The 23,005-nt window shown below is 71.6% G+C and overlaps 4 protein-coding genes across 4 annotated transcripts; 2 read left to right on the top strand and 2 right to left on the bottom strand.

The window, feature by feature from the left end:
* Positions 1 to 68: 68 nt before the first annotated feature.
* Positions 69 to 8,953, bottom strand: ADCK5 (aarF domain containing kinase 5). The gene is made up of 15 exons (XM_088538025.1): positions 8,936 to 8,953; positions 7,926 to 7,999; positions 7,719 to 7,895; positions 6,277 to 6,352; positions 5,081 to 5,281; positions 3,775 to 3,915; positions 3,129 to 3,242; positions 2,926 to 3,057; positions 2,440 to 2,523; positions 2,283 to 2,364; positions 2,126 to 2,204; positions 1,902 to 1,993; positions 768 to 1,014; positions 559 to 675; positions 69 to 186 (listed from the first exon to the last, which is right to left on the bottom strand). The coding sequence occupies exons 1-15, from the start codon at positions 8,951 to 8,953 to the stop codon at positions 69 to 71; spliced, it is 1,752 nt and encodes a 583-aa protein (XP_088394151.1).
* Positions 8,954 to 10,080: 1,127 nt separating this feature from the next.
* Positions 10,081 to 12,768, bottom strand: SLC52A2 (solute carrier family 52 member 2). The gene is made up of 4 exons (XM_088538057.1): positions 12,620 to 12,768; positions 11,587 to 12,409; positions 10,784 to 10,907; positions 10,081 to 10,293 (listed from the first exon to the last, which is right to left on the bottom strand). Exons 1-4 carry the CDS (start codon positions 12,747 to 12,749, stop codon positions 10,081 to 10,083), a joined length of 1,290 nt encoding a protein of 429 aa, XP_088394183.1. The 5' UTR covers positions 12,750 to 12,768.
* Positions 12,769 to 15,547: 2,779 nt separating this feature from the next.
* Positions 15,548 to 19,285, top strand: FBXL6 (F-box and leucine rich repeat protein 6). The gene is made up of 9 exons (XM_088538024.1): positions 15,548 to 15,666; positions 16,079 to 16,225; positions 16,296 to 16,359; positions 16,450 to 16,581; positions 16,654 to 16,761; positions 16,836 to 16,949; positions 17,737 to 17,962; positions 18,042 to 18,285; positions 18,946 to 19,285. Exons 1-9 carry the CDS (start codon positions 15,548 to 15,550, stop codon positions 19,283 to 19,285), a joined length of 1,494 nt encoding a protein of 497 aa, XP_088394150.1.
* Positions 19,286 to 19,499: 214 nt separating this feature from the next.
* On the top strand, positions 19,500 to 21,562 carry CATSPERQ (catsper channel auxiliary subunit theta). The gene is made up of 5 exons (XM_088538023.1): positions 19,500 to 19,731; positions 19,811 to 19,908; positions 20,411 to 20,603; positions 21,200 to 21,285; positions 21,365 to 21,562. Exons 1-5 carry the CDS (start codon positions 19,500 to 19,502, stop codon positions 21,560 to 21,562), a joined length of 807 nt encoding a protein of 268 aa, XP_088394149.1.
* Positions 21,563 to 23,005: the final 1,443 nt, after the last annotated feature.

The raw sequence follows: 23,005 nt of genomic DNA, 5'->3' as shown, positions 1-23,005 counted from the left end.
TGCCCCTTCCCGCGGTGACACCGGGTGACAGCAATGACAGCAGCCGTGGTGGCAGCGCTGGCACCGGTTTATTGGGTGCCCTCGGCCTGCAGCTGCTCGCGGAGCCACTCGCCTGGCGCCAGCAGCCCCCAGGCCACCAGCAGCCGCAGCGCCGCCACCGTCACCTTCGTGGAGACGCTCTCCAGCCTAGGGGACACGGGGCACCCGTTGTGTCCCCATGGCCCCTGGGGGGACCCGCTGTGTCCCCATGGCCCATGTGGGCACCTCCCTGTGGGGACCTTCCCCTATGTCCCCTGTGGGGACTCCCCTGTGTCCCTATGTCCCCTGTGGGAACCCCCTTGGCCCCTATGGGGACCCTCCCTATGTCCCCAAGTCCCCTGTGGGGACCCCCCCTGTATCCTCCTGTCCCCCTATGAGGACCCACCCCGTGTCGCCATGTCCCCCTCTGAGAACGCCCCTGTATTCCCATGGCCCCTGTGGGAACCCTCCCGTGTCCCCACGTCCCCTGTGGGGACCCCCGCTGTGTCCCCCGTCCCCCGCGGGTCCCCCCGCCGTTACCTGAGGGCCACCTCGAACTTGAGGCTGTCCCAGGCGACGCGCAGCCAGCGGCCCAGGCGGCTGCCGCCCAGCCCGGCCGCCCGGTCCCCGCGGAGGCGGCTGAGGCTGCGCACGGCGCTGCCAGGCAACACAGGGACGCGTGTGACGCGACACGGGGACACATGCGGCACCGCGCGGCCCCCGCGGCGCCCCGCTGCGTCCCCGCTCACCTGCGGGCCATGAGGCGGTAGCGGTCGACGGGCGCGCCGAGCGCGGCGGCGGTGCTGCGCACCGTGTTGATGTTGCGCAGCACCAGCAGCATGGGCCGCGGCAGCGCGCGCAGCACCTGCGCCACGTGCCCGAAGCGCCGCGCCGCCATGCGCTGCATGTAGGCGCGCTCGGCCCGCGTGAGCGCCGCCGCCAGCCGCCCCCCGCGCAGCGGCCGCTGCAGCAGCATCTCGCAGAACAGCAGGTAGTCTGCGGGGGGACACAGACATGGGGACGGGTGGACACGGGGACACCCGCATGCAGGGACACAGACATGGGGACGTCTGGACACGGGGACACCCCGACATGGGGACACCCGCACGCAGGGACACACAGACATGGGGACATCTGGACACGGGGACACCCGCGTGCGGGGGGACCCAGACCCCCGGCTGGGACACCCACACGCAGGGACAAAGGGACATCCACACACAGGGCCACCCCTACGCAGGGACATCCAGACACGGGGACACCTGCATGCAGGGACTTGGGGACACCTGGACACAGGAACACCCACGCATGGGGACATGTGCACGCAGGAACACAGGGGGACACCTGGGCACAGGGACACCCAGGCAGAGAGATGTGGGGATATGGGGACACCCACACACGGAGACATGGGGACACATACACACGGCGACACCTGCACACAGGGACATGGGGCCACCCAGACACAGGGACACCTGCACACGGGGACATGGGGACACCCACATGAGGCCCTGTGGAGCGAGGAGGGGGCTGGCCTGGGGGCTGCGGGGGGGTGACGCGTTGGGGACAGTCCCAGGGCTGCAGCACCCCGGGGGTGGCAAGGGGAGAAGGTCCTGGAATGATGAGGGGCAAAGTGGGGGGGATCCTGTTGGGGACATGGGGACACGGGCCCCACAGAGCCAGGAGGGGGCTGGCGCGGGGACACAGGAGGGCGACGCTTGGGGACGGTCCTGGGGCTGCGGCACCTCCAGGGACGCAAGGGAGGAGGCTGCAAGGGGAGAGGGTGCCTGAATGATGAGGGCTGGGGGGGACCCCTTGGGGACAAGGAGCTCCATGGCCGCCCCTTGGGGACGCAGTTGGGGACAGGGGCTGGCGGCTCCTGCGCTCACCCTCGACACCCAGCTTGGCCGAGCAGCTCTTCATGGCCGCGTCATCGCGCAGGACGATGGCCCTCCAGAGCTGGCACAGGGCGCTGCGGTCCCTGCGCCACCGCGGGGACGTCAGGGGGACGGGGTGACCCGGGGACGGTGCCACCCGCCGTGTCCCCCCGCCGCGGGGACGGGGTGACCCGGGGACGGTGCCACGCGCCGTGTCCCCCCGCCGCGGCGCTCACCGCTCGCTGAGGACCTCGTAGAGGCCGTGGTCGAGCAGCACGAGCTGCGCCTTGCCGTCGGGGCCCCTGCGCACCAGCACTGCCGGGGGACACCGCGGGTCACAGGGGACACCGCGATGGCCCCAGCCCGCCGCAGAGCCCGCCCGGGCACTGGTACCGTTCCCGGGATGCGGATCCGCGTGGATAAAGCCCGTGTAGAAGATCTGCTCGGCGAAGACGCGCACCAGCTTGTCGCCGGCCTGCGGGACGGGGCGGCTCAGCGCATGTCCCCGTGCGTCCCCTGCGCGTCCCCGCGTGTCCCCACTGTCACTCACGTCCTGCACGCGCAGGCCCTGCTGCCGGATGGCCTCCACGTTGGTGATCTTGCAGCCCTCGCAGTAATCGGCCGTCAGCACCCGCTGAGGGGCGCACGGTCAGACCTGGGGAGCTCGCGCTGTCCCCAGGGTCCCCGCTGTCACTGCCGCCTCCCCCTGCTGTCCCTGAGCTCTCGGTCTCCTCGTCCCTGTCACCCTGATCCCACTGTGCCCAGGTCCTCGTTCCCTGTCCCCTACCTTACTCCTTGCCACCCTGGTTCCTGCCCCTGCGCTCCCTGTGGTGCTGCCATCCTGGCTCTGCCCGTCGTCCCTGGTCCCCACTGTGCCCGTCGTCCCTGTTGCCTGGGTCCTGCTGTGCCCATCATCCCTGCCATCCCTGCCCAGTCCCTGCTGTCCCTATGGTCCCCGCTGTGTCCCTGCTGGTCCCTGCCGCCCAGGTCCCTGCTGTCCCTATGGTCCCTGCCCTCTGTCCCCTCCCGTCCCCACCTTGCTGCACTTGTCCCAGTGCACGCGGGGCACCACGACGTAGGGGAAGTGGCGCAGGTCGCGGGCGCAGCGCTCCGCGTTGCGGCCCTCGTTCTCGAAGTCCAGCTCCTGCGCCAGGGTGCCCTTGAGGTCCTGGGGACGGGGCCGGGGTCACACGGTGGCAGCGCGGGGGACACCGGGCTGTCCCCGGGGGGCGCTGCCACCTGGAGCACCCAGCTGAGCGCGAAGCCGGGGTGCATGAACTCCACGATGCGCAGCAGCAGCTCCAGCGTGCGGATGTCGCCGGCGAAGCGGTCACGCAGGTCGATGTACTGCACCTGGGGACAGCGCGTCACCGCCGCGGCCACCGCATGGCCCTATCCTGCCCCAGTGCCCACCGGCACCGCGCACGTCACCGCCGCGGCCACCACGCGTCCCCATCCCGGCCCAGCACCCACCAAGACCACGCACGTCACCGCCGCGGCCACCGCGCATGTCCTCAGCACGGTGCCCACCTTCACAGCCGCCAGCCCCCTGCATGTCACCGCTGTGTCCTCTTCGTGTGTCCCCATCCCCAGCGCATCCCCACCTTCATGGCCACCGGCCCTGTGTGTGTCCCTGCCATGTCCCGCACACACATCTCCATTCCTGACATGGCACCACCTTCATGGCCACTGGCACCGTGCGTCACCACCGTGTCCCCCACGCGTGTCCCCGTCCCCAGCACATCCCCACCTTCATGGCTGCTGGCACCATGCGTGTCCCTGTTCCCAACGCGGCGGCCACCTTCACGACCACTGGCCCCACGTGTCCCCACGTGTCCCCACCTTGATGGCCACGGGCCCCGTGCATGTCCCCACGTGTCCCCACCTTGACGGCCACGGGGGTGCCGTCGTGCAGCGTGGCGCGGTGCACCTGCGCCAGGCTGGCGGCCGCCACGGGCTCGTAGTCGAACTCCTGGAAGAGCCCGGCCGCCGTCGTCTGGAAGTCCTCGAGGAAGAGCTCGTCCACCTGCAGGACACAGGGGACACGAGGTGGCCCGGCCACACCGAGGGACACGAGGTGGCCTGGCACACATTGGGGGGCCTGGTCCTCCCATGCGCCTGCAGGCTGGGGGACGCTGTGGCCCCATGTCCCCAGGGGGGGTGGCATTGCTGTATGTGGGGTCATGGTGGCCTTTGACTAGGGCCAGGTGTTTCTGTGCCTGGGATGGCAGTGTCCCCATATCTGGGGTCATGGTGTTCTCATCTCATATCTGGGACCACGGTGTCCCCGTATCTGGAACCATGGTGTCCCCATGACCATGACAGCAGTGTCCCTGTACCTGGAATCATGGTGTCCCCATGCCCAGGATGGTGACCCCCATATCTGGGACCAGGGTGTCACCATATCCAGCATGGTCGTGTCCCCATTACTAGGATAGCAGTGCCTCCATATCTGGGACCATTGTGTCGCCATATGCGGGAGGCTTGTGTCCCCATGACCATGACGGTGGTGTCCCCATATCTGGGACCATGGTGTCCCCATGCCCAGGATGATGGTGTCCCCACCCCATATCTGGGACCATTGTGTCACCATATGCAGGAGGGTTGTGTCCCCATCCCAAGCTGCTGTTGTCCATGGGGCCATGGCGTCCCCACAATCATGGTGGCGTCCCTGTGCCACGTTGTCCCTATGCCCACCGTGGTGGCGTCCCTGGGGCCATGGTGTCCCCATGCCTAGCGTGATGCTGTCCCCAAGCTCAGGGTGTTGGTGTCCCCACGACTGGAGCTATGGTGTCCCCATGCCCATCATCGCGCTGTCCCTATGCCCAGCACGGTGCTGTCCCCGTGCCCGTCCCCGCGTGTCCTCACACCCGTCCCTGTGTGTCCTCACGCCTGTCTCCTTGCGTCCCTGCAGTGTCCCTGCGCCCATCCCTATGGTGTCCCCATGCCCGTCCCTTGTGTGTCCCAAGCCTGTCCCCTGCATGTCCCTGTGCCCATCCCCACTGTGTCTCCGTGCCCATCCCTGCATGTCCCTGCCCGTCCCCACGGTGTCCCCACACCCACCTCCGCATGTCCCCGTGTGTCCCTGGTGTCCCCAGTGTCTATGCACCCATCCCTGCAGTGTCCTCACGCGCATCCCCGTGTCCCCGCACATCCCCGTGTCCCCCTGGTGTCCCCGTGTCCCCGCGCACCTCGCGGTGGCGGCGCTGCAGCGCGCGGTCCTCCAGCAGGCGCAGGGTGGTCACGTACTCGGGCGGCAGGAGGTGGTTGAAGGAGCAGAGCCCCTGGCCCAGCTTGATGTAGAGGCCGCCGTTGCGCAGGGCCCCGCGCAGCAGCCGCTCGGCCGCGCGCTGGTGGCACCGCGACATTCCCGCCTGGAACGCGGCGCCGGCCTGCGCGGGGTGCGGGGGGTGTCAGCGCCCGCCGCGGGGATGCGGGGACACGCGGGGATGGGTGTGGGGACACGGAGGGACAGGCCCCCTCAGCGCCCGCCCACGGGGACGTGGGGGCAGCGGGGACACGGGGACAGCGGCGCGGGGGTCTCATCAGTGCCCACCACAGGGACATGGGGACACTAGCATGGGGGAGGGGGGTGGTCAGCACCCACCTACGGGGATGTGGGGACAGTGGGGACACGGGGACAGTGGTGCAGGGGTCTCGTCAGCGCCCACTGTGGGGACATAGGGACAGCAGCACGGGGTGGGGGGGGTCAGCACCCATCTACAGGGACGCAGGAACAGTGGGGACAGCGGGGACAGCAGCACGGGGCTCCTGTCAGCGCCTGCCACAGGGACATGGGGACAGCAGGGACACCAGCATGGGGGAAGGCGGGGGTCAGCGCCTGCCACAAGGACACAAGGACGCGGGGACACCAGGAACAGCGGGGACACCAACGCGGGTGTCTCATCAGTACCCACCAACGGGGGACACGGGGACAGCAGCACGAGGGACACGCAGCGCAGGGGACACACGGCGCAGGGGACACTGCTGCGGGGGTCCTTTCAGCACCCGGGCTGTGGGGGACGCAGGGGACACCGGCGTGGGGGACACTGGTGCAGGGGACATGCGGCGCGGGGGACACACAGTGCAGGGGACACCGGGGACACGTGGCGCGGGTGGCACCAGTGCAAGGGACACCGGCAGAGGGGACACTGACACGGGGGCACGGGCACAGGGGACACTGGCCCCGGGAACACCGGCGCGGGTGGCACTGGCGCAGGAGACATGCAGCGGAAGGGACATGCAGTGCGGGCGGCACTGGCATGGGGACACGAGGCATGGGGGACACCAGTGTGAGTGACACCAGTGCGGGTGACGTGGGTGCAGGGGACATGCAGGGCAGGTAACAGTGGCACAGGGGACACCGCCGCGGGTGACACGGGCGCACCTGGTCCAGGCCGCGCAGGGCCACGTGCTCCGTCCACCAGTAGTCCAGGGAGATGTGGACGCCCACGGCCAGCGACCTGGGGGACGCGGGGACGCGGTGTCCCCCGGCACCGGAACCGTCACCCGGCGGCCCCCGCCCACCCGCGTGGCCCGTGGGACCCCCGGACCCAACACTGTCACCCCAGGTGGCCCCCGCCCGCCAAAGTGTCCCACAGGGCACCCCCCAGCCCCAACATTGTCCCCAGCAGTCCCCGCCTGCCAAAGTGTCCCCCTCTCCAGACCCAATGTTGTCACCAATGGCCCCCACCTGCTGAAACGTCCCATAGGCCCCCCCCCGTCCCCAACGCTGTCCCCATGTCCCCAGCGCTGTCCCCATGTCCCCACCTGCCAAAGCGCCCCGTGGTGCCCCCCCTGTCCCCGTGCCCCCTCCACCGAAGCGCCCCCGTGGTGCCTCGCCATCCCCAGCGCTTGTCCTCCTGTCCCCAGCACTGTCCCCAGCGCTGTCCCCATGTCCCCTCCGCCGAAGCGCCCCATGGTGCCCCCCCATCCCCAGCGCTGTCCTCCTGTCCCCAGTGCTGTCCCCGTGTCCCCTCTGCCAAAGCGCCCCGTGGTGCCCCCCGTCCCCAGCGTTGTCCCCATGTCCTCAGCGCTGTCCCTGTGTCCCCACCTGCCAAAGCGCCCCGTGGTGCCCCCCGTCCCCAGCGTTGTCCCCATGTCCTCAGCGCTGTCCCTGTGTCCCCACCTGCCGAAGCGCCCCGTGGTGCCCCCCGTCCCCAGCGTTGTCCCCATGTCCCCAGCACTGTCCCCGTGTCCCCTCCGCCGAAGCACCCCATGGTCCCCCACCACCCCCAGTGCTGTCCCCGTGTCCCCAGCGCTGTCCCCCTGTCCCCACCTGCCGAAGCGCCCTGTGGTCCCCTACCACCCCCAGCGCCGTCCCCGTGTCCCCAGCGCTGTCCCCGTGTCCCCACCTGCCGAAGCGCCCCGTGGTGCCCCCCCATCCCCAGCGCCGTCCCCGTGTCCCCAGCGCTGTCCCCGTGTCCCCACCTGCCGAAGCGCCCCGTGGTGCCCCCCCATCCCCAGCGCCGTCCCCGTGTCCCCAGCGCTGTCCCCGTGTCCCCACCTGCCGAAGCGCCCCGTGGTGCCCCCCCATCCCCAGCGCCGTCCCCGTGTCCCCAGCGCTGTCCCCGTGTCCCCACCTGCCGAAGCGCCCCGTGGTGCCCCCCCATCCCCAGCGCCGTCCCCGTGTCCCCAGCGCTGTCCCTGTGTCCCCAGCGCTGTCCCCATGTCCCCTCCGCCGAAGCGCCCCATGGTCCCCCACCACCCCCAGCGCCGTCCCCGTGTCCCCAGCGCTGTCCCCGTGTCCCCACCTGCCGAAGCGCCCCGTGGTCCCCCACCACCCCCAGCGCTGTCCTCGTGTCCCCAGCGCTGTCCCCGTGTCCCCACCTGCCGAAGCGCCCCACGCCGTCCAGCAGCAGCCGCAGGCGGCGCCGCTGCTGCCGCTCGGCCCACAGGTACCAGGTGCCGCCGGCCAGGGGCAGCGCCAGCCCCAGCGCCAGCAGCGCCGGGCGCACCCGCGCCCTGCGGGGACACACGGCGTCAGGGTGACACCGACCCCCCGCGCTGCCGCCGTCCCCGAGGGGTGACACTCACCGTGGGGCCGCGGCGGGGGCGGCGCGCGGGCGGCTCCGCGGTGGCAGCAGCGGGGGGGAGCGGCACAGCTGGACCTGGGGGGGACACGGGGGGGGGGTCCCCTCCACGGCCTTGGCCGGGGGGCCCCGCGCGGGGGTGGCCAAGGATGCGGTGGCGCCGGTGGCCTTGGGGGGGAGGTGGCGCTGGGGGGGGGGGCGCGAGGCCCGGGGGGGGGGGCTCAAGGTGGGGGTCGCCAAGGGGGTCCCCAACGGGGTGGGGGGGATGGGGGGGAGTGTCCCTAAATGCGGGTTCTGGGGGGGGTGTTCAAGGAGTGCGGGGGGGGGGGGGGGCGGTGTTCCCTAAATGGGGATCCCGAGGGAATCCCAAGGGAATTCCAGGGCTTGGGTTCCCAAGGGGAATCCCTCGGGGTTTCCCATGGGATATTGCGGGGGGGGGGGGGAATGTGCTGGTGGGGGGGGCGTTTCCCGGGGTGGGGGGTCCGGGGGGGGGTGCGGGGAGATTCCTGGGGGGGATCCCGGGGAACAGGGGGATCCTTGTGGGGGGGTGGGGGCGGTTCTGCAGGGGAGACCCGGAGCGGGGGGGCATGGGGGTGTCCCGAGGGACATCCCGGGGGATTCCCGGGTGGGGGCACGGGGGAATCCCCAAACATGACCGGGAGAGCGGGGATCCCGGGGGAGCCGTAGGGATCCATGGGGATATTCCCGACGGGAATCCCGGGGCGGGGGCGGGACGAGGGATATCCCGGAGGTCTATCCGGGATATCTGGGTCGTTACGGGGTACTCCGGCGGGAGCGATTCCCCAGGGATATCCCGGGAGGGGTCCAAGGTGCCCGGGGAGGGTCCGGGAGGGACATCCCGAGGGAGGGACTCGACTCGGGGGTGGTCCGGAGGGGGCTCGGGGGGTCCCGGGGGAGTCGGGGGGGTCCCGGGAGTCCCGGGGGCCGCTCAGGGGGGTCCCGGGGGGTCCCGGGGTGCCCCCGGGGGGGTCCCGGCGCCGCAGTCCCCCTCACCGTCCGCCGCAGCCCCATGGCCGCTGTCACCTGCCGCGACCGGCCCGGCCCGGCCCGGGACGGCCCCCCCCGCGCCCCGCCGCGCGCGCCCATTGGCCCGCCCCGCCGCCCCGCCCCGCCCCGCCGCGCGCGCCAACCGCGCCCATTGGCCGCCCCCCACGGGGAGGGGGCGGGGCGCGGGCCGCCCCGCCGCCGGGAGCGCGGCGCCCATTGGCCCGGGCGGGCGCGGGAGGCGGGGTCGCCCCGCCCCTCGCGCCCCGGTTGGCCGCCTCCGACCTTTCGCGGGAATGGCCAGAGGGGGCGTGGCGCATGAGGGACACGCCCCCCTGAGCGGAGGGGCGGAGCGAGGGGCGGGAGCGCGCGAACACGTGGGGGGCGGGGCTCGGGGGCGGGGCTTGCTCGGGGGCGGGGCCGGGGATCCCGGGACGGGGCTGTCCCCTCCCCGCTGTGTCCCCAGCTGCCCCCCACCTTCTCTGTCCCCCAGCCCAGGGACACGGGGGTGTCCCCAACCCTCCCAGGCCGGTGACACGGGGGTGTCCCCTGCCTCCCAGCCTGGTAACACGAGGGCGTCCCCAGCGCCCCCAGGATGGTGACACAGGGTTGTTCCCCCCCCAGGATGGGGACATGGGGTGTCCCCAGTGCCTCCCCGACGGTGACACAGGGGTGTCCCTCCCCCTCCCAGCCTGGTGACATAGGAGTGTCCCCATTACCTCCAGGCCGGTGACACAGGGATATTTCCCTCCCCAGGCCAGTGACACAGGGGTGTCCCCAGTGCCTCCAGGTCAGTGACATGGGGGTGTCCCCAACCTCCCCTCCCCAGGCTGGTGACACGGAATTGTCCCTTCCCGCAGGCGGGTGACACATGGGTGTCCCCAGCTGCCCCCAGGAGGGTGACACAGGGGTGTCCCCAACCCCCCCCAGGCCAGTGACACGGAGGTGACATACAGGTGTCCCCCCCAAGTGTCCCCAACGCCCCCAGCCTGGTGACACGGGTGTCCCCCCAAACTGCAGCCCAGACGCGGTACAAAACTTTATTGCAGCAGCAGCAGCAGCAGCAGCAGCAGTGGCAGCGGCAGCAGCGTCCCCGCGCGCGCCGCGTCCCCACGGAGGGGGCCCCGGGGGCGGGCGGCAGCGGCGCCCCCCGCTCAGGCCGCGCAGTCGTCGCCGCAGCCGCGGCCGCTGCGGAAGAGGTGGTAGACGCTGACCGGGGGGAAGATGGCGAGGGCGCCCAGCAGCGCGCCCGCCTGCATGGCCGCGCCGCAGCGCTGCAGCGCCGCGCGCCCCGCCGCGTGCAGCAGCGAGCCCGCCGCCGCGCGCAGGTAGCCGAACAGCCCCGCCACGAGCGTCCACGCCAGCACCTGCGGCGGGCACATGGCAGCGGGGCCGCGGTGGCACCGCCACGCGCGGGCACCCCGGCACCAACCACGACTCCCCAGGGAAGCGCTGCTGGTGGCACCCCCGGGATGGCACCTTGGGACCAGCCCCCCTCCCCGTGGAAGCACCAACAATGTCACCCATGGGATGGCACCCCAGGACCAACCCCACCTCCCCAGTGGCACCGGCGGTGGTGGCACCCCTGGGACAGCACCCGAAGCCCAACACCCCTCCCCATGCTGGCACTGGTGGTGGCACCCACAGGACAGGACCCTGGGACTGACTCCCCATGGTGGCACTGGTGGTGGCACCCCCGGGACGTCACCCTGAGCCCCCCCAAAGACCCAGCGGTGGCAGCACCCCTGGGCCGTGGCCCCTGTGCGAGCGCCCTCCCCGGGGAGCCCATCCCCGTCCCCGTCCCCGCTCCCGTCGCCGTCCCCGTCCCCGCTCCCGTCGCCGTCCCCGCGGTCTCACCACGAGCGCGGTGCCCAGGCTGCTCCCCACGAGCGGCGGGCAGGGGCTGAGCGCCGCCAGCACCAGCAGGTAGGCACCGAGGGCAGCGCCCAGCGCCGCGACGGCGCCCAGCGCCGCGGCCGACCTGCGCACGGGGCCGTGAGGGGTGAGCACACGGAGAGGGAGCACGCGGGGAGGTAGTGTATGGGGAGGGAGCGCGTGGGGAGGGAGCGCGTGGGGAGCACGAGGAGGGAGCGTGGGGAGAGGGAGCCCATGGGGAGGGAGCCCGTGTTGGGAGCGCGTGGGGAGCACGAGGAGCGTGTGGGGAGGGAGCACACGGAGGGAGTGCATGGGGAGGGAACATGCGGGAAGGGAGCACGCGGGGAGCGCGTGGGGAGCGCGTGGAGGGAGCACGTGGGGAGCGCGCAGGCAGCACGCAGGGAGGGAACGCGCAGGGAGGGAGCAGAGGGAGCATGTGGGGAGCACGCGGGGAGGGAGTGCGTGGTGGGGAGCACGTGGGGAGCGTGTGGCAGGAATATGCAGGGAACACGCAGGGAGGGAGCAGAGGGAGCACGCGGGAGCACGCGGGGAATGCGCGGGAGCGTGCGGGGAAGGAGCACGCAGGGAGTGCGGGGAGGGAGCGTGCGATGAGTACCGCGTGGGGAGCGCGTGGTGAGGAGTGCGCGGAGGGAGCGTGGTGGGAGCGCGTGGGGAATGCGCGTGGGGAGCGCACGGAGGGTGTTCGTGGAGGGAGCGCACGGGGAGCACGTGGGGACGGAGCGCGCGGGGACGGAGCGCGCGGGGAGCGCGGGCGCCGTGCCCACCTGCAGAGCAGCAGCGAGGCGGCCAGGCAGGCGAGCGGGTTGGCGACGCTGCCCAGCACCACGGCGAGGTGGAAGGCGCGCGCGCCGTAGGGCAGGCACGCGTAGCTCTGCACGGCGGGCAGCACGCCGTTGGCCAGCGCGCTCGCCGCCGCCAGCAGCGCCAGCAGGTACGGCGTGCGCCAGCGCGGCGATGCCGCCGCCGCCGCCGCGGCGGGAACGTCCCCGGTGGGCGCCGCCGCCACCTCCTGCAGCGGGAAGGCCTCCTCGGCGGGCTCCTCCTTGGCGTCCCCGCGCTGTCCCCGGCGCGGCGGCGGCGGCGGCGCGGCCAGCGCGGCGAAGGCGAGCGCGGAGGCGGCGAGCAGGGCCAGCAGCAGCCAGAAGAAGGCGGTGGCGGGGAAGCGCTCGCGCGGCTGGCGCGGCCGCGTGCCGTTGCGGCACTCGGGCTGCCCCACGCCCTGCGCCAGCGCCAGCGCGCAGGGCACCAGCGCGCTCAGCCCCTGCCCCACAAAGAAGGTGCGCACGAAGGCGGGCGGGAAGCGGCTCAGGAAGGGCAGGAAGGTGACGTTGGACGTGCAGCACGCGGCCGCCAGCACGAAGGCCAGCGCCAGATAGGCCACGCTGCGCGGCTGCCCGGCCACCGGCGCCACCCGGTCCCAGAGCAGCGCCAGCAGCAGCGCGGCCACCGCCGACACGGCCAGGATGGCGCCGATGAGGCGCCGCTCGCCCAGCGCGCCGGGGCGCAGCCGCTGCGCCAGCGCCACCGCCGCCGGCCCCACGTTGCCCAGCGCCACCAGCACCGTCAGGTAGGCGGGCAGGCTCCAGCCTGGGGACAAGGGGACGCGCTCAGGGGACGCTCGGCTCCCCGGGGCGCCGAGACGGGCAGCGGGGACCCGGCAGCGCCAGCGCCTCGCGGCGCAGGAAGGGTCTGTCCTTCCTGCCTTTGTGGCGCGGGGACGGCGCCTTGGCCGCGGGGACACGTCCGCCGCGGTGACACGTCCCCCGTCCTGCAGTGTCCCCGCCGCCGCGCACTCACCTTCGGGCAGCACCTTGACCACGACGGGCAGCTCGACCCAGAGCGCGTTGACGGACACCCAGGAGCCCATGGCGAAGACGGCCACCAGGACGTGGCGCAGCAGCTGCCTGTCACCTCCCTGTCCCTCCATGGCGCCGGGCGGCCCCGGGGGCTGCGGGGACGGCGGTGAGGGCCGGGCCGGGACGCCCATCCGGAGCGGCCGCGGCGCCGCCCCGCCGGCACCGGGCCCAGCACGCGGGGCTGGAGCGGCGCCCTGGGACACGCGGGACACGCGGATGGGCACGGCCGGCGGGCACGCGCCCGCGCTCCGGCCGCTCCGCTCCTGCGCCGGCCCCGGGACGGAGCAGTTTGTTACGGGCCAGTCCAGTCTGTTCTGGTCCAGTTCTGGTTCCAGTCCAGTCTCTACCAGTGTGTTACGGACTAGTTCAGTCTGTTACGGTCCATTTCAGGCTGTTCACTCCTGGTTCCAGTCCAGTCCAGTCCACACCAATCTGTTCTGCACCAGTTCAGTCTGTCCTGTTCTGGTTCCGGTCCAGTCCAGGCCATACCAGTTTGTTATGGACTAACTTGGTCTGTTCTGGCCCGCTTCAGTCTATCCTGTTCTGGTTCCAGTCTGGCCCGGTCCATACCAGTCCAGTCTACTCCGTATCAGTCTGCTCTGCTCTGGTTCAGTCTGTCCTGTTCTGGCTCTGGTTTGATCTGGTCCATGCCAGTCTGTTCCGCTCCAGTTCAGTCTGTTCTGTTCTGGCTCTGGTTTGATCTGGTCCATGCCAGTCTGTTCCGCTCCAGTTCAGTCTGTTCCGGTCCAGTTTGGTGTATTCTATTCTGGCTCCGGGCCAGTCTGGTCCATATCAGTCCGGTCCAGTCCACACCAGTCTGTTATGGTCAGGTCTGGTTCGGTCTGTTCTGGCTCTGGTCTGGTCCCTATCAGTCCGGTCCGGTCCATACCAGTCTGTTATGGTCAGGTCTGGTTCATTCCGGTCCAGTTCTGAACTGGTCCAGTCTGGTCCATATCAGTCTGGTCCGGTCCATTCCAGTCTGTTCTGACCCGCTCTGGTCCATCCTGGTCCAGCTCAGTCCAGTTTGCTCCGTTCCATTCCAGTTCCTCTCCAGCCCATTCCAGTCTGTTCTGGTCCAGCCCAGTCCATTCCGATCCAGCTCTCTTTGGGCTGTTCCATTTCAGTCCAATTTGACCCATTCTGTCCTGTTTTCAGCCCAGTCCATTCCAGTCCAATTAGGTCCGTTCCGGTTGAAGTCTGTTCCAGTCCATTACAATCTGTTCTGGTCCAGTCCGGTCCATTCTGGTTCGGTTCGGTCCAGTTTGGTCTGTTCTGGTGCCTTCTGGTCCTGTCCATTCCCGTTCAGTCCATTCTGGTCCAGTCCGTTCTGGTCCGGTCCAGTGTGTTTCATTCCAGTCCGGTTCTGGACACTCAGTTGTCCGGCCCGGTCCGGTCCGTTCCCACTCGGCCCGGTCCGGTCCCTTCCGGTTCGTCCCGGTCGGCTCCGTTCCGCGCCGATTGGTTCCGCCCCGCTCCGGCCCGGTTCGCTCCGGCCCGGTTCGCTCCCGCCGGCTCCGGCCCGATTCGTTCCGGTTCGGCCCGGCCCCCCGCCCCGCCCCGGTCCAAGATGGCGGCGCGCGCGCGGGCGGCAGGTGAGCGGCGCCACCTCCCCCCGCCCGGCCCGGCCCGGCCCGGCCCGGTTCGGTTCGGCCCCCTCCAGCCCGGTTCCCCCCGGCCCGGTTCGGTTCGGCCCGGTCCCGGCACTCACCGCCGCCCTGGCCCCTGCCCTGCGCCGCCGCCCGGAAGTGCCCGCGGCCGCGGCCCTGCCCCCAGCGGCCGCCCCGGGACCTCCTGCGCCCGCGGGACCGGGAAACCCCCGGGAACGGGATCCCCTGGGAATGGGAACGGGATCCCCTGGGAATGGGAACCCTCCTGAGATCGGGAACTACCCCCCTCCCCTCCCCCAGAATGGGAATCCCCGGGAATGGGAAACCCCCCTGGGAATGGGCATATCCACCGGGAATGGGAACCGCCCCCCTCGGGAACGGGAACCCCCGGGGATGGGAAACCCCCCTGGGAATGGGCATATCCACCGGGAATGGGAACCGCCCCCCTCGGGAACGGGAACCCCAGGAATGGGACCCTCCTCTGGGAACGGGATCCCTCATGGGACAGAGACACACTCAGGACCAGGAACTACCAGGAAAGGGAACCCCTCAGGAACAGAGCCCGCCTGTTGTGGGAATGGAACTCCTCCGTCCCGGGAACGGGATCCCCCCACTGGGAACGGGACTTCTCATGGGAACGGGGATCCCCTTGGGAATGAGGACCTGGGAATCCTTCCCTGGGAACGGGAACACCCTGGAAATGGGGACCTCTCTTGGGAATGGGACCCCGCACGGACCTTGGACCCCCCCGGGATTAGGGACACCCCATGGGGCTGGGACCCCCCAGAACAGGGACCCCGTGGGGCTGGGACCCCCCTACGGTACCTGGGCGCCCCCCCAGCGCCCTCATAGCCCCATGTCCCCACGGGGAGGGGACACCCCGTCCCGGGGGTGGCACCCGGCAGGGTCCCCCCCCCAGCGCTCACCCCGTCCCCAGGGTCCCGCGGGGGCCCCCCCGCGTAGCCGCCCTGGTGGCACCGGGGGCCGGGGGGGGCCGTGCGCCCCCCCGTCCCCGTCCCCGTCGGCGGCCGCGCGTGGCGCCCGGCTACGTCCTGCACGAGGCGCCCGACGACGTCCTGCTCGTCACCCCCGTGGCACCGCGCCGCGCACGGGCCCCCCGCGCCAGGGCCACCGCCACCGGCACCGGGAGGAAGCGGCGGCGCAAGGAGGAGCCCGGGGACGGCGGCGGCACGGCGCCGGGAGGTGACACGGCGCCGGGAGGTGGCACCGCACGGGACGGTGACACGGCACCAGGCGGTGACATGGCGCGGGACGATGACACGGTGCCGGGCGCATGGGGACAGCGGCTGCCCCTGGAGCTGCTGGTCCGGGTCTTCCAGCACGGGGTGGCTGCCCACGGCGCCGTGCCCTTCCTCTGCAGGTGCCTGTCACCACGTCCCCATGTCCCCGCGTCCCCATGTCACTGTGTCCCCACATCCCCGTGTCCCCACATCCCGCGTCCCCACATCCCCGCATCCCCATGCCCCACACTATCCCCGCGTCCCCACACTGTCCCCGCGTCTTTGCATCCCCACACTGTCCCCATGTCCCCACGCTGTCCCCACACAGTGCCCGCTGACATGCTGTCCCTACACTATCCCCTCGTCCCCATGCCATCCCCGTGCTGTCCCCACACTGTCCCCACATCCTCATGCTGTCCCTCTATCCCCACATCCCCACACTGTCCCCGCTGACGTGCTGTCCCCACGCTGTCCCCATATCCCCACACTGTCCCCGCCTCTCCACACTGTCCCCGCTGACGTGCCGTCCCCACGCTGTCCCCATGTCCCCAGGGCCGCCCGTGTGTGCCGCCTGTGGCGCGGGGCGGCCGCCAGCCCCCTGCTCTGGCGCCAGGTCTCCGTGGGCCACTGCTGGGGCGAGCGGGGCCGCCGGGCGCCGGGGCGGGCGCTGGCCGCCGTGCGCTGGCTGGCGGCCACCAGGTGGGTGTCCCCGTGTCCCCGTGTCCCCGCGTGGCGGCTCCGCATGCCACTGGCCTCCCTGTCCCCCCAGGTTCTCGCTGCTCCGTGACTTCGCCCTGCGCGGCTGGAAGAGCCACGTCCCCATCGTGCTCAAGGTGACACGCGGTCCCCAAGGCGCAGGGGGTGGCACTGGCGACAAGGTGCCACCCCCGAGCGCCCTGTGCCACCCGCTGTCCCCTTCACAGGCGCTGCAGGACTCCTGTCCCCTCTTGGCATCCCTCGAGCTGTCCCACTGCAGCGGTGTCACCACGGAGGCCCTCGGTGGCCTGGCCACGCACTGTCCCCTCCTGGACAGCCTGAACCTGCAGCACTCGCAGGTAGGGGACACTACAGCAGGGGGGATGTCACCGCAAGGAGGTGACATCCTAGTGGCCCTGTCCCCGCGCCAGGTGGAGCCGTCGGCCGTGGGGACCTTCCTGGAGGTGGCCGGCGCGCGGCTGCGGCGCCTGTGGCTCACGCAGAGCCCCCGCACGGGCGCCATCATGACGGCGCTGGCCGTAAGTGACGCTTGGGGACACCGTGCGTGACACCTGGGGACACCACAACACTGTCCCCAATCCTTGTCCCGCAGAGCGGCCGCTGCCCCAAGCTGCAGCTCCTCGAGGTGACGGCGGCCATCGAGCAGAGCGCGCTGCACCTCTCGCTGCCCGTGGAGCAGCTGCAGGTGGCCTGTCCCCAGCTGCAGGTGACACCGCGGGTGACGGGGACGCGCTTGGCCCCAGCGCGAGCTCCCCGTGTGGGGACACGGGGTCAGCGCGGGGACAGCAAGGGGACACGGGGACAGTGTGGGGACATGGGGACAGTGCGGGGACACAGGGATACAGGGACAGCGCGGGGACATGGGGACAGTGTGGGGACACGGATAGCATGGGGACATGGGGACAGTGTGGGGACACGGGGTCAGTGCAGCAAAAGCAAGGGGACACGGACAGTGTGGGGACAGTGTGGAGACACAGGGACAGTGTGGGAACACGGGGACACAGGGACTGTGTGGAGACACAGAGACACAGGGACACTGGGGAAATGGGGACACTGTGGGGACACGGGGTCAGTGCAGGGAAAGCAAGGGGACACGGGAACAGTGTGGGGACACGGGGATGTGGGGACAGTGTGGGGACACGGAGACATGGGGACAGTGCGGGGATGTGGGGATGGAGTGGGGACACAGGGTCAGCACCGGGACAGCAAAGGGACACGGGGACGGTGTGAGAACATGGGGACACAGAGATGGCGCGGAGATATGGGGACAGTGTGGGGACATGGGGACACTGTGGGGACACGGGGTCAGTGCAGGGAAAGCAAGGGGACACAGGGTGGGGACACGGAGACACAGGGACAGCGCAGGGACATGGGGTCAGTGTGGGGACACAGGGACAGCACAGGGATGTGGGGACACGGGGACAGGGTGGGAACACGGGGACGGAGTGGGGACACGCGCGGCAGGGCCGAGCGCGCTGCCCGCGTGTCCCCAGGTGCTGCGGCTGCTCAATGTCCCCTGGTCGGCCAAGGGCAGCGGCCGGGCGGCCCCGCGCGGCTTCGCGGAGCTGCGCGAGCTCTGCCTGGCGTCGGCGGCCGGCTCGGCGCTGCGCGACGCGGAGCTGCAGCGGCTGCTGCGCGGCGCCGCGCGCCTGCGCGTGCTGGACGTGCGCGGCTGCGCCCGCGTCACGCCGCAGGGGCTGCAGGCGCTGCCGTGTCCCGGTGAGCGCCGCACGCGGCACCGCCGCTATGACGGCCGCGACCGCCCTGCGCCGCGGTGACCGCGCGGCTCTTCCCGCAGACGTGGAGCAGCTGCACCTGGGGCTGCCCGGCGGCTGCGGCGCGGCGGCGCTGCCCCCCGCGCGCGGCTGCGCGCTGCTCGCCCGCAAGTGGCGGCACAGCCTGCGCGAGCTCGACGTGGCCGGGCAGCGCTTCGGGCAGCGCGACCTGGCGCAGGCGCTGGCCGTCCTGGCGCAGGGCCCGGCGCGCGGCGCCCTGCGCGCGCTCAACCTCGCCGCCACCGCCGTCACCGCCAGCACCCTCAGGTGAGCGCTGCGCCGTGCACCCGCACTGCACCCTCTGTGCATCCGCACTGCATCCGCCATGCACCCGCACTGCATCCACCGTGCATCCACCATGCACCCTCTGTGCATCCGCACTGCATCCACCATGCACCCGCACTGCATCCACCGTGCATCCACCATGCACCCACCCTGCATCTGCACTGCATCCACCATGCACCCGCACTGCATCCACCGTGCATCCACCATGCACCCTCTGTGCATCCGCACTGCATCCACCATGCACCCGCCCTGCATCTGCACTGCACCCGGGACTTATCCGCAATGCACCCGCCATGCACCCGGGATTCACCCGCCATGGACCCAGGATGCATTCACCATGCACCTGGGATGCATCTGCCATGCATCTACAATACACCTGCCATACACCTGGGATGCACCCGCCATGCACCCAGATGCACCTGCCGTGCACCCAGGATGCATCCGCAATGCATTTGCCATGCACTTGCCTTGCATTCGCCATGCTCTCGCCATGCACCTGGGATGCAGCCACAATGCACCCGCCATGCACCCCGGGATGCATTCACCGTGCACCCGCCATGCACCCAGGATGCACCCGCGCCCCGGTCCCACGGGGCTGGCAGGGCCCTGGGGACGCTGACACTGTCCCCGCACCGTCCCCAGCGCCGTCCTGCAGGGCTGCCCAGCCCTCACCTACCTCAACCTGTCGTCGTGCCGGGACCTGCCGCGCGGCCTCAAGCGGGCGCACCGCGGCGGCGCCGCCGTGCAGCGCTGCCTGCAGCGCCTGCAGGAGCTGCAGCCCGAGCCCGACGCGATTCCCGAGCCCGGGAATGCGGAATGTCCTCTGGCGCCCGCCGTGCTCCCTGAGCCCCGGAATCCAGAGCGTTTTCCAGAGCCTGCTGCACTTCTGGAGCCCCCAAATCCAGAGAATTTTCTGGAGGCCCCTGTGTTTCCGGAGCCTTGGAATCCAGAGCATCCACTGGAACCTGCCGCGCTTCCGTAGCCCTGGGTTCCGGAGTGTTCCCCAGCACCCGCTGCGTTTCCATAGCCCCGGAATCCAGAGCGTTCCCCAGCGCCCAAGCCACAGAATCCGGAATGTTTTCCGGAGCCCGCGGCGCTGCAATAAAGGCCGTTCCGCGCGCTGTGCTCCGCTCACTGTGCTCCGCTCGCTGCGCCGTGGCCGCGCGCTCCGGACTGCCCCACTGCGACCCGTCCCCATGTCCCGGCCGGCGCAGGGGGACCCCGCGGCGGATCCGCGGCCCCGCTCCCCGGCGCCCCCCGCGGGGCCGGCCGTGCCGCGGGGCGCGGAGCCCCTGGCCGCGCTGCGGCGCGCGCTGCGCCGCGGCCCCTCGCTGCTGCGCGGGGTGCTGCTGCCCGACGCCGAGGAGCAGCTCTCGCGCCGCATGCGGGCCAACCCCTGCCACCCCTTCCAGCCGCTGCAGCCGCGCGGTGAGCGGGACGGGGGGCGGCGGCGGCGGCGCGCGGGGCCCGGCGCGATGCCCATGCGCCGCCGCCGCTGCCGCCGCAGTCTTCGTGTTCGAGTACTACAAGCGCTCGCTCTGGAAGGGGCTGCTGCTGCTGGTGGTCTCCGCTGTCAGCTGGACCTTCCTGCAGGAGCTGGAGCGGGTAGGGCGGCCGCGCGACCCACGGTGCCCCATGTGTGGGGGGCGGCCCCACATGTCACCCCGGGTATGGAGCACTCCTTGGGCATGGGGCACCTGCCAGGCATGGGGCAGGCCCCCGAGGGGCTCCTGCTGCCCCATGCGTCACCTTGGGCATGGGGCAGCCCCACACATTGCTCTGGGTATGGGGCACCCCCATGGGCTCCTGCAGCCCCACGCCCTGCCCCATGCTGACATCAGCTGTGCCCTGCAGTCCGGCCATGCCCCATGCAGGGTCCTGTGTCCTGCACCCTGCCCCATGCGGTGCCCCACCAGTGCCAGCTCTGTGCCCTGTGTCATGCCCTGCATCCTGCTCTGTGCCCCACGCCGTGCCCTGTGCCCCACACCGTGTCCCACACCATGCTGCAATGGTGCAGTACCCCATGCCATACCCCACACCGTACCCTGTGCCCCACGCCGTGCCCTGTGCCCCACACCCTGCCCCGCGCCCCACGCCGTGCCCGCAGGAGTCGCAGTTCTTCACGTGGCTCTGCATCTACGGGCTGGTCGTGGGGCTCTGGTTCGTGCTCAGCTCCCTCAACAAGTGGCGCCTGGTCCTCGACCACCCAGGCGGCCACTACCAGCTGCTGGCGCGGGGCACCCTGTGGCGCCAGCAGCCGCTGCACCAGCTCTACGTGCGCCTCACGCTGCAGGAGAACAGTGCGGCCTGGGGCCCCCGGCTGCCACTGGGACCCCAACTGCCCCCCGGGATGCCCCCCTGCCCCCGGGGATCCCCCACAGCCCCCCGGGATCCCCTACTGCCCCCCAGTATCCCCTACTGCCCCTGCACCAGCTCTACGTGCGCCACACGCTGCATGTGGCCCGACACACTGCCGCCCCCTGGGACCCCCAGCTGCCCCCTGGAATCCCCTACTGCCCCCGGGACCCACAGCTGCCCCCCAGGGCCTCCCCACTGCCCCCAGGACCCACTGCCCGGGGACCCACAACTGTCCCCCTGCTGCCCCCCGGGACCCACAACTTCCCGGGGACCCCAACGGCTCCCTGGGACCCCCTACTGCCCCCCGGGACCCCCAACTGCCCCCTGGGACCCACAGCTGCCACCAGGACCTGCAACAGCCCCACGGGATCGTCTACTGGCACCGGGACCCCCAACTGCCCCCCGGACTCCACAACTGTCCCCCGGGCCCTCAGCTGACCCCCTAGCCCCCCAGCCACCTCCCATAGCGCCAGGCGGCCCCCCCCGGCCCCCCAAGCGCCCCCGCAGCCCCCCCAGCGCCCACCGCCGCCTCCCGCAGCCTCCGGCGTCCCCTACTACAGCCTGGTGCTCAGCGGCTTCGGCCTGGAGCCCATCCCGCTGGCCACGCTGTCCCGCAACGGGCAGGTGAGCGCCGGGGGGCGGCGGGCGGCGCCCGTCCCCGCGGCCTCGGGCCCGCCGCTGCCCGCTGCCCCCGGCCCCGCAGTGCCTGGAGCTGCTGGGGCAGCGGCTCGCGCAGCAGCTCGAGCTCAACTACTTCGACTGGCGGGACGTGTCGGTGCGGCACACGGTGCGGCACTGGCCCCCGCCGCTGCCGCCCGCGCTGCCCGCCGTGCCCGCCATGCCCGCCGGGTACCCCGCGCCCCTCGCGCTGCCCGTGCCCGCCGCTGGCCTCAGCCAGTAAAGGGGGGCTGGCCCCGTCCTGTCCTGGTGGCACCTGCGCTGCTCTGTGCCCCCCGCCGCCGTGTCGCCTGCGGGGGCAGCCTGGGTGCTGCGGGGCTGGGGTCCTGCCCTAGGGATGGGGTCCTGCCACGGGCATGGGGATCCTGCCATGGGGATCCTGCCATGGGGCTGGGGTCCTACCCTAGGGATGGGGTCCTGCCACGGGCATGGGGATCCTGCCATGGGGTCCTGCCATGGGGGTAGGGTCCTGCTGTGGGGCAGGGGTCCTGCCCTAGGGATGGGGGTCCTGCCATGGGCATGGGGATCCTGCCATGGGGCTGAGGTCCTGCCCTAGGGATGGGGTCCTGCCATGGGCATGGGGATCCTGCCATGGGGCTGAGGTCCTGCCCTAGGGATGGGGATCCTGCCATGGGGATCCTGCCATGGGGATAGGGTCCTGCCCTGTGGAGCTGGGGTCCTGCCGTGCGGGTGAGATCCTGTCACGGGGTCCTGCCATGGGGCTGAGGTCCTGCTGTGGGGCAGGGGTCCTGCCATGGGACTGGGGTCCTCCTGAAGGACTGGGTTCTGCCATGGAGCTGGGTCCTGCCAGGGGGATGAGATCTTGCCACAGGGTCCGGCCATGGGGCTCCACACGGGGCCGGACCTCTGCTGTGGGGCTGGGTTCCTGCTGGGGGTCTGGGCCTTTGCCTTTGGCCCTGCGTGGGGCCGGGCTGCTATGGGGCTGGCTGCCCCCGCCGTGGGGCCGTGCACGGGGCCGGTCCCGCCGTGGGGCAGCCGTGGGGCGGGAGCAGCCCCGGCCCTGCCGCCTTCCCCCGCTAGGTGCCGCGAGCGCCGTGCGGGACCGGCCGAGCTGCCCGCGCCGTGGGGCAGCGTGGGGCCACGCGGGGCCGTGGGGGGCAGCGCGGGTCGTGGGGCAGCGTGGGGCACTGTGGAGGGCTGTGAGGCACCGTGGAGCAGTGTGGGGGGCCATGGGGCCGCATGGGGCTGGAGCAACCTGCAGCTGCAGCCTCGGCCCCGCACTCCGACGTGGGGCGGGAGCAGTGGGTCCCTGAGCCCCCCCGCCATGGCCAGGGGGCTGCCTGGCACTGCACTGGGGCACGCGGGGCTGCGGGGGGAGCACAGGGTGCTGCACAGGAGCACCCTGCACTGCATGGGGTGCACGGTGCTGCATGGGGGTCACACGTGTCCCGTGGGGGTGCACGGCGCTGCGGGGGGGTGCATGGCACTGCACGGGGTGCACGGCGCTGCGTGGGGTCACACGTGTCCCGTGGGGGTGCACGGCGCTGCAAGGGGGGTACATAGGGCCAGGACGGGGTGCACAACACTGCATGGTAGTGCACGGTGCCGTGTTGCGGTCCGTGGTGCTGCACGGGGAAGGTCGCACAGTGCCCCGTGGGGGTGCACAGCATTGCACAGGGGTGCATGGCACCGTGTTGGGGTCCAT

This window comes from Tinamus guttatus, unplaced genomic scaffold, assembly GCF_059628265.1.
Source record: "Tinamus guttatus ecotype Peru unplaced genomic scaffold, ASM5962826v1 Tinamus_guttatus_pri_ptg000922l, whole genome shotgun sequence".
Classification (NCBI taxonomy): domain Eukaryota; kingdom Metazoa; phylum Chordata; class Aves; order Tinamiformes; family Tinamidae; genus Tinamus; species Tinamus guttatus.
This window is presented reverse-complemented; position numbering and strand designations above follow the sequence as displayed.